Source organism: Sparus aurata, chromosome 19, assembly GCF_900880675.1.
Source record: "Sparus aurata chromosome 19, fSpaAur1.1, whole genome shotgun sequence".
Taxonomy (NCBI): domain Eukaryota; kingdom Metazoa; phylum Chordata; class Actinopteri; order Spariformes; family Sparidae; genus Sparus; species Sparus aurata.
Genome location: NC_044205.1, coordinates 22,055,358 through 22,070,810, shown reverse-complemented (window position 1 = coordinate 22,070,810; position 15,453 = coordinate 22,055,358). Strand labels below are relative to the sequence as shown.

The 15,453-nt window shown below is 37.9% G+C and overlaps 2 protein-coding genes and 1 long non-coding RNA gene across 3 annotated transcripts; all 3 read left to right on the top strand.

Annotated features, from left to right (window-relative positions):
* Positions 1-93: 93 nt before the first annotated feature.
* On the top strand, positions 94-3,968 carry LOC115570301 (solute carrier family 22 member 13-like). Its single transcript, XM_030398782.1, has 10 exons — positions 94-468; positions 612-715; positions 937-1,091; positions 1,515-1,686; positions 1,801-1,921; positions 2,001-2,095; positions 2,242-2,456; positions 2,572-2,680; positions 3,404-3,601; positions 3,693-3,968. Exons 1-10 carry the CDS (start codon positions 94-96, stop codon positions 3,772-3,774), a joined length of 1,626 nt encoding a protein of 541 aa, XP_030254642.1. The 3' UTR covers positions 3,775-3,968.
* A 111-nt stretch (positions 3,969-4,079) lies between these two features.
* On the top strand, positions 4,080-9,397 carry LOC115569718 (solute carrier family 22 member 13-like). Its single transcript, XM_030397771.1, has 13 exons — positions 4,080-4,158; positions 4,513-4,583; positions 4,684-4,915; positions 5,017-5,460; positions 5,616-5,719; positions 6,033-6,187; positions 6,588-6,759; positions 6,875-6,995; positions 7,077-7,171; positions 7,314-7,528; positions 7,644-7,752; positions 8,774-8,971; positions 9,063-9,397. The coding sequence occupies exons 4-13, from the start codon at positions 5,086-5,088 to the stop codon at positions 9,142-9,144; spliced, it is 1,626 nt and encodes a 541-aa protein (XP_030253631.1). The 5' UTR covers positions 4,080-4,158; positions 4,513-4,583; positions 4,684-4,915; positions 5,017-5,085; the 3' UTR covers positions 9,145-9,397.
* A 581-nt stretch (positions 9,398-9,978) lies between these two features.
* Positions 9,979-12,352, top strand: LOC115569719 (uncharacterized). The gene is made up of 3 exons (XR_003981616.1): positions 9,979-10,391; positions 10,933-11,130; positions 11,222-12,352. It is a non-coding gene; the product is annotated as an uncharacterized LOC115569719 (long non-coding RNA).
* The last annotated feature ends 3,101 nt before the right edge of the window (positions 12,353-15,453 follow it).

Below are 15,453 nucleotides of genomic sequence, written 5' to 3'. Positions count from 1 at the left end.
TATTACTTTCTTACAGTTTATAACCTGGGCTGATACATACTGAACGCTTCACTTTCTTGAGGACACACACTAAACATTCAGCCACATGTCGATATGAGCAACTTTGGGCAGATCCTAAAGGAGGTCGGAGAGTTTGGTTTATTTCAGAAACGTTTAGTTGCTGCATTGTGCATTTGCAGCATCTTTTCTGCTTTTAACACAATTGGTCAGGTGTACACAGCAGTTAGCTTCAAACATCACTGCAACACTCACTGGATCTTGGAGCGTGGGACCAACCTGACTGATGAGAGACAAAGAAATCTCACCCTCCCTGTGAACAAGGATGGAAGGTTTGAAAGCTGTAAAATGTTCACACCTGTGGATTTGGATTTAGAAATCATTGAAGCATATGGGATTAACAGCACAACTGGCTGCATAGATGGATGGGACTACAAAGCACCTGAAGGTGCTTCCAGCATTGTGACAGAGGTAAGCAAGCACCTCAGGATTCCTACTAAACTTCTAAGTCCTCAGGGTATGAATCATTGCTCAGTTGTGTGTATTGGTCCTGTAAACCCTTCTTTGATAGATCCCTTTCGGTTCTACTCCTGTTACCTGCCTTTTCTTCTCAGTTTGATCTTGTTTGTGACAAGAGTGGTTTTGTTGAGGCATCACAGTCCATCTACATGGCAGGTGTTCTGGTTGGAGCGCTGGTCTTCGGGGCAGTTTCTGACAGGTTTGGTTTTACAGTAGATGTTATGCCAGAAGTTTAACATTTAACAGAAAGGGAAATTATTTTAAGACTTGCCAAATAAATGTATCAGGATGGACACATAGTACAGAGGGACTGATTAACTAATGATGCCATCATGGTGGCAAACAAACAATGATTGATTAACAATATACATATATCGATGAATTCCCTTTGAAAAAACGTTTTTTCTCCCTTGTCTGCAGGTTTGGACGACGCATAACAATCCTACTCACCCTCATTTTACTTCTGTTGTTTGGTGTGGGTACTGCGTTCACACCAAACATCTATGTCTACATGGTCCTGAATTTTTTTTGCGGGGCTACAGGAGGTGTCATTTTAATCAACACATCTGTGATGGGTAGGAACACTGTTCATCTCTGAAAAGACACCCAAATTGTATTGAGTAGTTGAAATGTACAAAATAGAAAAAGAGGCCATTGTTGGGTAATGTCCAACTTACTGGTCTGATTTCCTTTGAGATCAATCTAAACATCCCTTCTTTCACTGTCAGCACAAATGGTTCAGTACAACTCTGCCACAACAGTAAATATGGCATTAAAGGTCCTATTTGTCGAATACTGAGAAATTGGGATAGTGGCCGCCCCGACCTACAATTCCAATGTGTCAGCATTTGACGAGTTGGGAATAAGACTCAAATATCAACTCTTCTTACAAATAGCATCTTTAAAACACTGGTGAATGAGTGTATGGTGATAGGAAAGCACTTTAATGTATGGATTAATAGGTAATTGTGTTTATGATATCTACATCTGTCACACAGGGGTGGAGTGGACTGGTCCATCTAAGAATGCTCTTTGCACATGGATGATTCTTACACTTTTTTCTGTTGGACTGATGCTGTTGTCTGGTATTGCATACTTAATTCTCAACTGGAGGATCCTGCAGCTTGTGCTCTTCAGCCCTGTTGTCCTACTTGTGGGATTCCATTACTGGTCAGTAGTCCATCTGACCATTTTGATTTTAAACATCATCAAGTACAACTTGACAAACACATTGTGGCAAAGTTTTAATTATAACATCTCTGATTTTAAACCTCTGCTGAAAAGGTTCCTCCCAGAGTCGGCACGTTGGCTCATGGCCCGTGGCAGGAAAGAAGAGGCACTAAACTTGCTTCAGAGGGCAGCCAGGGTGAATGGCAGGACGATCCCAGATGATCTGCAAGACATGGTGAGCTGCATCACATTGATTAAAAATATAGTCAATCTCTTTATGATATGTGATCATTTTCTGGGAACTTCTTTTTCAGTGTGAGATGGAGGGTACATCTGAAAGAAGAAACGTGTTGGACCTCTTCTGGATTTCATATTTGAGAAAACGCACTCTCCTAGTGGGCTTTAACTGGTGTGCTTTTTCAATCGTTATAAATGTTTATGATAGTGTTCAGCAATGATATGTCATAGCTACGGCGCTAACAGTACACTCTAACCCAATGATACTGTTGCTGAGTAGTAGCAAATCTGAATGTTTCTCTCCAACTGTGTTACCAGGTTTTCATCAAGTCTGGTATATTATGGACTGAGCCTGAATGTTCGTGGTTTTGGTCTGAATCTCTTCCTCACGCAGTTCATCTTTGGTCTTATTGAAATTCCTGCAAACCTAAGCGCTTTGGTTTTGAATCAACATTTTGGAAGGAGAACATGTCAATCAGGCTACTTGCTCTTTGGAGGTGCTGCTTGCCTCTTGATCCCTGCTATTCCAAATGGTAATTTCAAAACCTTGGACATGGTCATACATTTTTTTTTTTAAACTGAGGTTTGAATTCTTAAGTGTATATTTGCCATATATCTGTAAATGTTTTTCAAATATATTACTAACAGATCTTCCAGTGGTGTCTACAACCATAGCTGTAATGGGAAAATTTGCTGGAACTGCCTCTTTCACCACAGCTTACATTTACACTTCAGAACTATACCCAACTGTTTTAAGGTAATATCAGTCTTTCTAATGTAACAGATTACATAAATGACTTATTACAAGCATATCAATCATTTTCTAAATGTTTGCTATAATCAGTCGTGTGTGAGCGAGTCCCATTTTTAATGATTGATACATGATGTGCACATAACTCCATTTCACCAAGAACGCTAGCCATGATAGTTGGCATTAGCTACATAACATGTGATGGGTGGAATTAGCCAATGTTGAAAGCTCAGCATTCTTTTTGCACTTCAGCCTCCCTTTTAATAACTGACATCAACATTTATTCACACAGAAAAAGCTAATGATTGATCCAGACAACATAAGAAAAGATCTGAGGCACTCGAGGGTAATTACCCTCTTGAGTGCCTCAGATCTTTTCTTATAAGTTCTACTTGGATCCCTAAACTGAAGAGCACCAGAGGGACACCTTTTTCTAAACCCAAGCAGCACTCCATGCATTTTGGGGGTTTTTTGATTGAAGATTGATCTGGACAACTTCAGTTTACAGCCTGTATAGCAACTACACTATATCTACAGTAAATAAAAAGGGGGGCTACTGTAATCATGAAATACTCATTAATTTGTGTGTTTTTATGAGTGTGTGTGTGTTTGTGTATGTTTGTGTGTTTATATACTTTTGAATTACTATTATTTGTGGACTGTAATTTATGTAATTACTGAAATTATTACAATAAGTGTGATTTTAGTTTCCATTGTACTTTCTTGCAGGCAGAATGGTGTTAGTATTAGCTCAGCGTGTGCTCGTTTGGCGGGCTTCCTCGCTCCCCTGTTCCGGCTCCTGGATGTTTACCATTACAGCATCCCCATGCTGATATATGGCATCTCCCCCTTAATTGCTGGGGGTTTGTGTTGGCTACTGCCTGAAACCCTCAATGTTCAACTTAAAGAACACTCTACTGAGCTGAAGTGAGCTGAGTATAAATATCAGATTAACTTTGCTGACTGGGTTGAGTATAATAATTGTATATTAAAAGACTTTTTATGTTTTTGATTTTAGAAAACCAATGAATGAATCGACGTGGAACAGACACAGTGCTGAACAACTCACTCAAGAGCTGGAGTTTGAAACTAAATCATGATCAAGAGTTCAAAGTTTATTTTGTTTCTTATCTATTTTCAGGTAAAAAAGGGTGTCAAGTACAGTCTTTGCTTTTTTAACCATAATTTTACAATTAAGTTATCAAACTCTTGAGTAGTAAAGGTTAAAAAAAAATGAAGCATTTTTTAAATTTCATTGTAAAGTCTTGTTTTAGTTGTTTTTAGTGCATTATATTACTGCCATTATTGTAGATATATATGTATTCAAAAAAGATTCTCAAATAAAAACTTGTTTTTTTCCAAAAATTTGTTTACGTGCATCCATTTCAGAGACAGAGTAGCTAAAGTAAAAGCAAAGTTAACTAAATTAGATCTGGCAAGAAGGGCATGACTGACCTCACCTATGTTGCTGTTTGTTTGAAGCTGTAAGTGTAGGTTTGGTTTAGTTTCTAGCAGTACTATTGTGTAAGACTTGCTATCTTTTTATGGTATGGACTGAATTTCATAAGGGTATCAGAGACAGACAGGACATCTGAAGTAAAGGCAAAGTTAATTAGATCCTTGAGCAGAATAAGGTCTAAAAGGGCATGACTGACTTCTCCTTTGTTACTGTTTGTTTGAAGCTGTATGTGTGGTTGCTAGTTGGCTGCATTCACATATTATTGAGCATGTGATTTCTATATATTGTTTAATTTATCCTAATTTATTCTAATTTTACTTATGTTAACTTACATTTAACTGCTCTTGTTATTGCTTTGTTGAACGTTTACAACATATAGAATCTGTCACAACCTGGCTCCATGGCTGTGCCAAAGTAGGGAGACAAGCACGAGCTGGCTACTAGCAAGCGGTATTTATTGGTCTCACAAGCATTAATCAACCAAGGAAAACGCGTAAGGATCAGTATCATTAATGAACGCATGTATGGGTGTGTGACAATGTATGTGCAGAGCAAAAGAAACAAGGAAAACGTGCTGCCATCAGGTCTGCCGGTGAGCCGAGATCAGTCCCCCAGAGAGACTGTCCGCAGAATGAGTAAGGTCTTTATACGCAAAGCACCCTGGCCCAGGTGTTACTCATGCAGCTGACGACCCTCCATTCAGCACCTGCAAAACACAACCCAGAAGAAACAGGGACACCTAGTGCCTGGGTGAAGGGATCGTCACAAAGCTAAAAGGAAAAGTGTGCTTGTTTAATGTTTATGAATGATGGTTAAAGATTACTTACCAAGTTCAGATTGATGCAACTATAGTGTCAGACTTCCTTTTTTACTCACAACTTAGAAACCTGGGCTGACACACCGAACGCTGCACTTTCTTGAGGACGCACTAAACATTCAGCCACATGTCGATATGAGCAACTTCGGGCAGATCCTAAAGGAGGTTGGAGAGTTTGGTTTATTTCAGAAACGTTTAGTAGCTGCATTGTGCATTTGCAGCATCTTTGCTGCTTTTAACACAATTGGTCAGGTGTATACAGCTGTTGGCTTCCCACATCACTGCAACACTGACTGGATCTTGGAGCATGAGCCCAACCTGACTAATGAGAGACAAAGAAATCTCACCCTCCCTATGAACAAGGATGGAAAGTTTGAAAGCTGTAAAATGTTCACACCTGTGGATTTGGTTTTGCAAACCATTGAAGCATATGGGATTAACAGCACAACTGGATGCATAGATGGATGGGACTACGAGGCACCTGAAGGTGCTTCCAGCATCGTGACAGAGGTAAGAAAGGAAAAACCACAGGGTTCCGACTAATCTTCTAAATCCTCAGGGTCTAAATCATTGCTCACACCCTTAGTTGTGTGTATTGATCCTGTAAACCCTTCTTTGGTTGATTCCTTTCTGTTCTACTCCTGTTACCTGCCTTTTCTTCTCAGTTTGACCTTGTTTGTGACAAGAGTGGTTTTGTTGAGGCATCACAGTCCATCTACATGGCAGGTGTTCTGGTTGGAGCGCTGGTCTTCGGGGCAGTTTCTGACAGGTTGGGACCAACGACATGTCCACTACCACCTCCTGTCCAATTTCAGTGATAGATCTCATTCTTTGTAAAACATTGGATTTTGGTTTGGAAGTAGCTAAATGCTAATAAGTTTGAAAACAAGACCTTGAAGTTTAACATTTAACAGAAAGGGAAATTAGTTTAAGACTTGCCAAATAAATGTATCTATATGAACAGTACAGAGGGATTGACTAACTAATGATGCCATCATGGTGGCAAACAAACAATGATTGATTAACAATAAACATATCTTTGAATTCACTCTGAACAAATGTCTTTTCTCCCCTGTCTGCAGGTTTGGACGACGCATAACAATCCTACTCACCCTCATTTTACTTCTGTTGTTTGGTGCGGGTACTGCGTTCACACCAAACATCCATGTCTACATGGTCCTGAAATTTTTTTGTGGGGCTACAGGAGGCGTCATTTTAATCAACACATCTGTGATGGGTAGGAACATTGTTCATCTCTGAAAAGACACCTACATTTTATTGAATAGTCGAAATGTAGAAAATAGAAAAAGAGTCCATTCTTGGGTTATGTCCAACTTACTGATCTGATTTCCTTTGAGATCAATCTAAACATCCCTTCTTTCACTGTCAGCACAAATAGTTCAGTTCAACTCTGCCACAACAGTAAAGTTGGCATTAAAGGTCCTATTTGTCAAATACTGATAAATTGGGAGGGTGGCTGCCCCGACCTACAATTCCAATGTGTCAGAATTTGACGAGTTGGGAATAAGACTCAAATATGAACTTTTCTTTGGTGAATGAGTGTATGGTGATAGCAAGCACATTAATCTATAAAGTAATAGGTAATTGTGTTTATGATATCAACATCTGTCACACAGGGGTGGAGTGGACTGGTCCGTCTAAGAATGCTCTTTGCACATGGATGATTCTTACACTCTTTTCTACTGGACTGATGCTGTTGTCTGGTATTGCATACTTAATTCTCAACTGGAGGATCCTGCAGCTTGTGCTCTTCAGCCCTGTTGTCCTACTTGTGGGATTCCATTACTGGTCAGTAGTCCATCTGACCATTTTTATTTTAAACATCACCAAGTGCAACTTGACAAATACATTGTGGCAAAGTTTTAATTATAACATCTCTGATTTTGAACCTCTGCTGAAAAAGGTTCCTCCCAGAGTCGGCACGTTGGCTCATGGCCCGTGGCAGGAAAGAAGAGGCACTAAACTTGCTTCAGAGGGCAGCCAGGGTGAATGGCAGGACGATCCCAGATGATCTGCAAGACATGGTGAGCTGCATCACATTGATTGAAAATATAGTCAATCTCTCTATGACATGTGATCATTTTCTTGGAACTTTTTTTTAACAGTGTGAGATGGAGGGTACATCTGAAAGAGGAAACGTGTTGGACCTCTTCCGGATTTCATATTTGAGAAAACGCACTCTCCTAGTGGGCTTTAACTGGTATGCTTTTTCAGTCGTTACAAACGTAATAGTGTTCAGCAATGATATGTCATAGCTACGGCGCTAACAGTACACTCTAACCCAATGATACTGTTGCTGAGTAGTAGTAAATCTGAATGTTTCCCTCCAACTGTGTTACCAGGTTTTCATCAAGTCTGGTATATTATGGACTGAGCCTGAATGTTCGTGGTTTTGGTCTGAATCTCTTCCTCACGCAGTTCATCTTTGGTCTTATTGAAATTCCTGCAAACCTAAGCGCTTTGGTTTTAAATCAACATTTTGGAAGGAGAACGTGTCAATCAGGCTACTTGCTCTTTGGAGGTGCTGCTTGCCTCTTGATCCCTGCTATTCCAAATGGTAATTTCAAAACCTTGGACATGGTCATACATTTTTTTTTTTAAACTGAGGTTTGAATTCTTAAGTGTATATTTGCCATATATCTGTAAATGTTTTTCAAATATATTACTAACAGATCTTCCAGTGGTGTCTACAACCATAGCTGTAATGGGAAAATTTGCTGGAACTGCCTCTTTCACCACGGCCTACATTTACACTCCAGAACTATACCCAACCGTTTTAAGGTAATATCAGTCTTTCTAATGTAACATGATTACATAAATGACTTATTACAAGCATATCAATCATTTTCTAAATATTAGCTATAATCAAGTGTGTGAGTGAGTCCCATTTTGAGTGATTGATACATGATGTGCACATAACTACATTTCACTAAGAACGTTAGCCATGATAGTTGGAATTAGCTAATGTTAGCAATGATAGCTGACAATAGCTAACGTTCAACCACTCACACACCGGTTTCTTAGTGGAGCCGCACTGCTTTTATAACCCAGCTGGAGGACATCATATGTCTCCTAGATTCTACTCTAGTCATATATCATTATTCCACATTAGCAGCACCTTACATTTTGTGGATTTGAGTACAAAATTAGGTTAATTGTCAAAACATATTTGGACAATATGTTATATGAAAAGATATGAAATATCATAAAAAAAATATCAAAAGACACTGGAGGGGGGATTTAATGTCTCCTGATGGCACTTGAAAGCTCAGCATCCTTTTTGCACTTCAGCCTCCCTTTAAATAACTGACATCAACATTTATTCACACAGAAAAAGCCAATGATTGATCCGGACTACTTTAGTTTACAGCCTATATAGCAACTACACTATATCTACTGTATATAAAAAGGGGGGCTACTTTAATTATGAAATACTTATTAATTTGTGTGTTTTTATGAGTGTGTGTGTATGTGTGTGTGTTTATATACTTTTTTTTTCCCAAGTATTTTTTTGGGCCTTTTGGCTTGAATAGATAGGACAGCTGAAGACTTGGACAGGAAACAGGATTAGAGAGGGGGAGTGACACGCAGCAAAGGGACCCGGGCCGGGAGTCAAACCCGGGTCCTCTGCAGCGAGGACAAAGCCTCTGTATATGGGACACCCGCTCTACCTACTGAGATAAATTGCGCCCAAGTGTTTATATACTTTTGAATTACTCTATTATATGTGAACTGTATTTTATGTCATTACCGATATTATTACAATAAGTGTGATTGTAGTTTCCATTGTACTTTCTTACAGGCAGAATGGTGTTAGTATTAGCTCAGCTTGTGCTCGTGTGGCGGGCTTCCTCGCTCCCCTGTTCCGGCTCCTGGATGTTTACCATTACAGCATCCCCATGCTGATATATGGCATCTCCCCCTTAATTGCTGGGGGTTTGTGTTGGCTACTGCCTGAAACCCTCAATGTTCAACTTCAAGAACACACTACTGAGCTGAAGTGAGCTGAGTATGAATATCAGATGAACTTTGTTGACTGGGTTGGGTATATTAATTGTATATCAAAATACTTTTTATGCTTTTGATTTTAGAAAACCGGTGAATGAATCTACGTGGAACAGACGCAGTGCTGAACAACTCACTCAAGAACTGGAAGTTGAAATGAAATCATAATCATTTTATCAATCAATATTATCAGGTATCAAATGGTGTCAAGTACAATCTTTGCTTTTTTTAACCACAATTTTACAATGAAGTAATCAAACTTGTGAGTAGTAAAGGTTAAAAAATGAAAATGGTGAAACGTTTTTTAAATTTAATTTTGAAGTCTTGTTTTAGTTGTTTTAGTGCATTATATAACTGCCAGTATTGTAGAAATTGATGTATTCACAAATGGTTCTCAAATAAAAACTTGTTTTGGACCAAACATGTATTTACGTGCATCCATAACAGAGACAGAGTAGCTAAAGTAAAAGTAAAGACTGACCTCACCTATGTTGCTGTTTGTTTGAGGCTGTGTGTGTAAGTTTAGTTTAGTTGCAGCAGTACCATTGTGTAAGACTTGCTATCTTTTTATGGTTCGGACTGAATTTCATAAGGGTATCAGAGACAGATAGGACATCTAAGGTAATGGCAAGGTTAATTAGGTCCTTAGGCAGAATAAGGTCTAAAAGGGCATGACTGACTCTTCCTTTGTTGCTGTTTGTTTGAAGCTGTATGTGTGGTTGCTAGTTGGCTGCATTCACATACTGTTGTACATGTGATTTCTATATATTGTTTAATTTATCCTAATTTATGCTAATTTTACTTACGTTAACTTACATTTAACTGCTCGTGTTATTGCTTTGTTGAATGCTTACAACATATGGAAGCTTGTGCTTGGTTAATGTTTATGAATGTTGGTTAAAGATTACTTACCAAGATCAGATAAATTCAAATAAAGTAACAGGCTTATTAATTTTTTACTCAGAACTTATAAACCTGGGCTGACACATACTGAACGCTACACTTCCATGATGACGCATTAAACATTCAACCACATGTCAATATGAGCAACTTCGGGCAGATACTAAAGGAGGTTGGAGAGTTTGGTTTATTTCAGAAACGTTTAGTCACTGCATTATGCATTTGCAGCATCTTTGCTGCTTTTAATGCGACAGGTCAGGTGTATATAGCTATTAGCTTCCAACATCAACTGCAACAATGACTGGATCTTGGAGCATGGGCCCAACCTGACTGATGAGAGACAAAGAAATCTCACCCTCCCTGTGATGGAAGGAAGGTTTGAAAGCTGTAAAATGTTCACACCTGTGGATTTGGATTTGCCAACCATTGAAGCATATGGGATTAACAGCACAACTAGATGCATAGATGGATGGGACTACGAGGCACCTGAAGGTGCTTCCAGCATCGTGACAGAGGTAAGAAAGGAAAAACCTCAGGGTTCCGACTAATCTTCTAAATCCTCAGGGTCTAAATCATTGCTCATTGCAGCCTTTCTACCGCTACTCATAATGATTACATAAATGACTTATTACAAGCATATCAATCATTTTCTATCATATTTTTATCATCACTCGGAGACTCAGCATTCTTTTTCCACTTCAGCCTCCCTTTTTATAACTGACGTCAACATTTATTCACACAGAGAAAGGTAATGATCGATATATGACAAACATATCAATGCCAAGTCAGTTCAAGGTTTTGCTGTCAATGGCGAATTTTAATGTCATTAAAATGCTGTTCTAGCATGAACTAGCAACTACTCTATGCCTACAGTAAATACATAAAACAGGCCTACTGTGCTCTGTAATTATGAAATACTCATTTATTTGTGAGTGTGTGTGTGTGTGTGGTGTGTGTTTATATACTCTTTAATTACTCTGTTATTTGCCGACTGTGATTTAACTCATTACCAAGTCATTACAATAAGTGTGATTGTTCCATTGTACTTTCTTGCAGGCAGAATGGTGTTAGTCTTAACTCAGCTTGTGCTCGTGTGGCGGGCTTCCTCGCTCCCCTGTCCCGGCTCCTGGACGTTTACCATTACAGCATCCCCATGCTGATTTATGGCATCTGCCCCTTAATTGCTGGGGGTTTGTGTTGGCTCCTGCCTGAAACCTTCAATGTTCAACTTCAAGAACACACTACTGAGCTGAAGTGAGCTGAGTATAAATATCAAATCAACTTTGATGACCGGGTTGAGTATAATAATTGTATATTAAAATACTTTTTACGTTTTTGATTTTAGAAAACCGGTGAATGAATCTACGTGGAACAGACACAGTGCTGAAGAAATCACTCAAGAGCTGGAATTTGAAATCAAATTATAATCAAGAGTTCAAAGTTTGTTCCTTATCTATTATAGGGTATAAAATGGTGTCAATTACAGTCTTCGCTTTTTTAACTGCATTTTTTCAATGAAGTAATCAAACTCTTGAGTAATGAATGTTGCAACATTTTAAAGTGTTTTTTGAATTTCATTGTAAAGTGTTGTTTTAGTTGTTTTTCAGAGACAGAGTAGCTAAGATAAAAGAAAAGTTAACTGAAGTAGATCTGGTAAAATAGCATCCAAAGAGGCATGACCGACCTCACTTTTGCTGCTGTTCATTTGAAGCTGTATGTGTAGGTTTTAGTGGGCTTGTAGCAGTCCCATTGTGTAAGCAATCTTTTTATGTCATCAGCTGAATTTAAAAAGCCCTCTGGACTGATTGTGGTGGATTCAGATCACCTATGTGTAGGGTTGGAAGACTGACTGACCTAATCAATGAGTGGAAGCAACTTGGGGTATTCCCCTCCCAGCCAATCTGGGTGTGACAACACCCTTTTGTGAAGGCTTAAGTGAAGTGGGGAATGGCACCCAGGTTGGACTCACACCCGTTCAGAATCTGTCCCTGGCACACTGCAGATCTCATCTCGATATATTGCCAGCCAGAAACTCTGGTCTATTTAGGCCAGAGATTTCCTTGCTACACCCTTTTATTCTAGTTCAGGGAAATTTGAATTTTTCTTCAGCCAAGTTGAGTGACCACAAAAGTCACCAGTCAACTAGGCTACCTTGCATCAGGGCCATCCTTATTTGGGTAAAAGTTGCTTGCATTACAAGTAGCCGGACACCTGCTGTCTTTCTTTTGGTTGTCTATATTTGGTATATCTTACCACTCCCCTTGAAACCCAAGCCCCTATACACTTTCATATTTTTATGTAGGTTGGGGCTGGTTTGTAAGCATTTTACTGCCAGTACCACTACAGGCTGCATGTACATCCTGTTGAACATGTGATTTGTAACTCATTGCTCTCATTCTCTTGTCTGTCTGCATGAAGCTCATTGTATGAATGCTGCTGTTTTTAAGGTTCCGTATCAATAAAATTTGCAACATTGTTTCATTGTAATACTAATTTATTTGCCAAATGTACTTTGACTGGCACACCTTTTGGAATTTGCTTGGTTTAAAGATGAATTTAATTGCATTGAATAGAACTAAATGAGAACAAATAATGTGATAAACAACTTTTAATAATTGAATATGTACATATTTATCAAAATGAAAATAATTACATATAAAGAGTAATAATAGTAATAATAAAATTAGTGACAATAATGATAATAATAAGAATAATACAAAATATAGATAATATAAACGTAATAACATTACACAACAATGCATGCCTGTATGAAATTCATTGTTACAAGAATGTTGTGTCAGGTTCTCGGTATCAGTTAGAAATGTTGCAGACCATGGGAAGACCTTTTGGAATGAAGTTCATGAGCACAACAAAGCACAAAATACAGGCCAAGTGAATAGGCTTCTTTGTTATTATCTGTATTGACATAACTATCCCAATGCATTCTTCAATTTGACCATTAAACGTGTACTATTCAGTTTTGGAAAAGAAATTCAAGCTCAGAAAAGTCTTGGAAAAAGTCATCCATTGAACCACTCTAGGGTCAATGGATGGATTCTTTTCTTCTTTTTTTTTATGGTGGTTACTCAGAAGGGCCTGGTTTTGTAAAGATCAGTGTTGGTGCTCGTTACTCAAAAAAGTAATATATTACACATTACTCTCAAAAATAGTAATGCCTTACATGACATGACTACTCCCTGAAGAAAGCAATTAGTTACATTACTCATTACATTCTTGCTACTTGCTAAATAAAATTGCCTGAAGACCCCCCGCTGCGTAAAGCCAATTTTGACAGTTGGAGATACAAGCACAACTTTGAATTTGTTGAACGTAACGAAAATAACTTGACTGTAAGGTGCACACTACCTCAAACTTAAAGAAGCACCTACAGAGACAGCATGCACATACAAAGCTTGTTGCTAAGGAACCGTGGAGCAACATGAATGAGACACCAAGCAATCAGCCAAAACTTTTAACTTTCTTCAAAATCTAAGATGAATATGCTTGTTGCCTCGTACATAGTAGGGCAAGTCATGCGACTTCAGGCAAGTCGCATGCAGCAGCATGTTCTGCTTGTGTTGTTGATGCTGCCATTGTTATCCCATCTCCCCTTGCGGGTGGCGACTAACCAATCATAGATGGTGAATGATACCTCGTGCCAAACCTCAACCAATCACTGTTCCATTGTTGACAGCCTCTGATTTCTTAAAATCATTAATGATTTTAAGAAATCCTTAATGCTAATGGAAGTGCCAAGATGATGCTCTGCTTCTGTTTAGTCTGTGTGGTCTGTTTTCTTTCTTTCTTTATTTTTTATTTCTCCATATTTGTACATGTGTTTACATTTTTCATGTTGATTGAAAAACTTAGACTTAAAAAACTGAAAAAAAAAATAGTAATACAAACTTAGATTTATTTTCGTTGATATACAGTACTTCCATAAATGAATAAGCACACAGTCCCCAGAGTGTAATTCGGTCCCCAGAATGCTGCATGAAGCTGGAATGGTGGTTACTTAGATGACATCATCGTCTTTACACTGCCCATAACATTAAGGATTTCTTAAAATCATTAATGATTTTAAGAAATCCTTAATGCTAATGGCAGTGTAAAGATGATGCCCTGCTTCTGTTAAGTCTGTGTGGTCTGTTTACTTTCTTTCTTTTTTTTATTTCTCCATATTTTTACATTTTTCATGTTGATTGAAAAACTAAATAAAAACTTTAATAACAGAACAAAATATACAATAATACAAACTTAGAATTGTTTTCGTTGATATACAGTGCTTCCATAAATGAATAAGCACACAGTCCTCAGAGTGTAATTCGGTCCCCAGAATGCTGCATGAAGCTAGAATGGTGGTTACTTAGAAGGGCACGGTTTTATTCAGTTTCTTCAATTGTGTAAATTAATGAATGAAGATTTTTCTCTTTTAATCAGAAAATCTACTCCCTAAAACTACACAGTGGACCTTTTAATTAACTATGTTCAGTAAAATGTTTTTTTTCTTTTGATTCTTCTGTTATCCCAGTTAAAATCACATTTACAAACCAATTTGTATCCACAAGTAAAGACAATTAAAACTTGTTTACCGTAATTATTTGTTTGATAAAAAGCAGAAGACAATTGAATTATCAAAGTATCAAACTTACAGTATGAGTTGTCTTACAATTATTAAACAATCATTGCATTTACATTATTGATTTCCTATCTTTTATCATACGAACACACTTCTTTGATTTGGACAGCAGTTGGCTGTTGCGTAGCGCCTTGAACATATCTTCAAGAGGAGTTTTTCTCTGATGTCACAGTCAGCTGAGTACAGAAACAGAACACAGTTTTAACAGCAAGACACCTTTGAATAAGTTATCATTAATAAAACGAGAGAGAAAAGGAGTTGCCTGCTGGTACTCACATTGAAACTGATTATTTATGCATCAGACTCATTGGACATGATGTCAGCAGTATTCCTCAGAAGCCATCGGTTTTTGTGTTGAACATGTCCAAACCCCTCATCATAATTCCCTTTTCTTCTGAACAGTTGTTGGTAGTGAAATATGCAGTAGAATTCCCCATGTAAAGGTGTGTAATTGTACATGCTACAAAAGAGCACAATTTGTCAGTTACAGCACAAATTTAGGACTACATTTGGTTATAGAGTGCAGCTCATTTAGAGTTTACTGTATTAACACATTCCAAAATGAATCATACTGTATATATTTCATATTGTTTGGTTTTGCATTTGTAAATCATCCTTCAAAAGTTCATAGCTCACATCAGATTTTTCTGTTGTGTTTTTTACTTGTCATACCAGGAAGCAATTCAGCAATTAACGGTGTTACGACTTACACCTGTGTGTAACAAGTCCAATGTCTGCTCTGAGAAATGTCTATTCAAATTCGGTTTAACTTTACATTTGTCAAAGTAGAAGTCTGTAAAAAGCAAAAACTCTTATGTTTGGATCAATATGAACTGTATCAATGACAAAGTGATAAACAAAGAAATCAATTTTGGGAATTACTGATCAATATTACATTTGATTTTTTTCTGTATTTTAGTATCTCACCTCAACTTTTT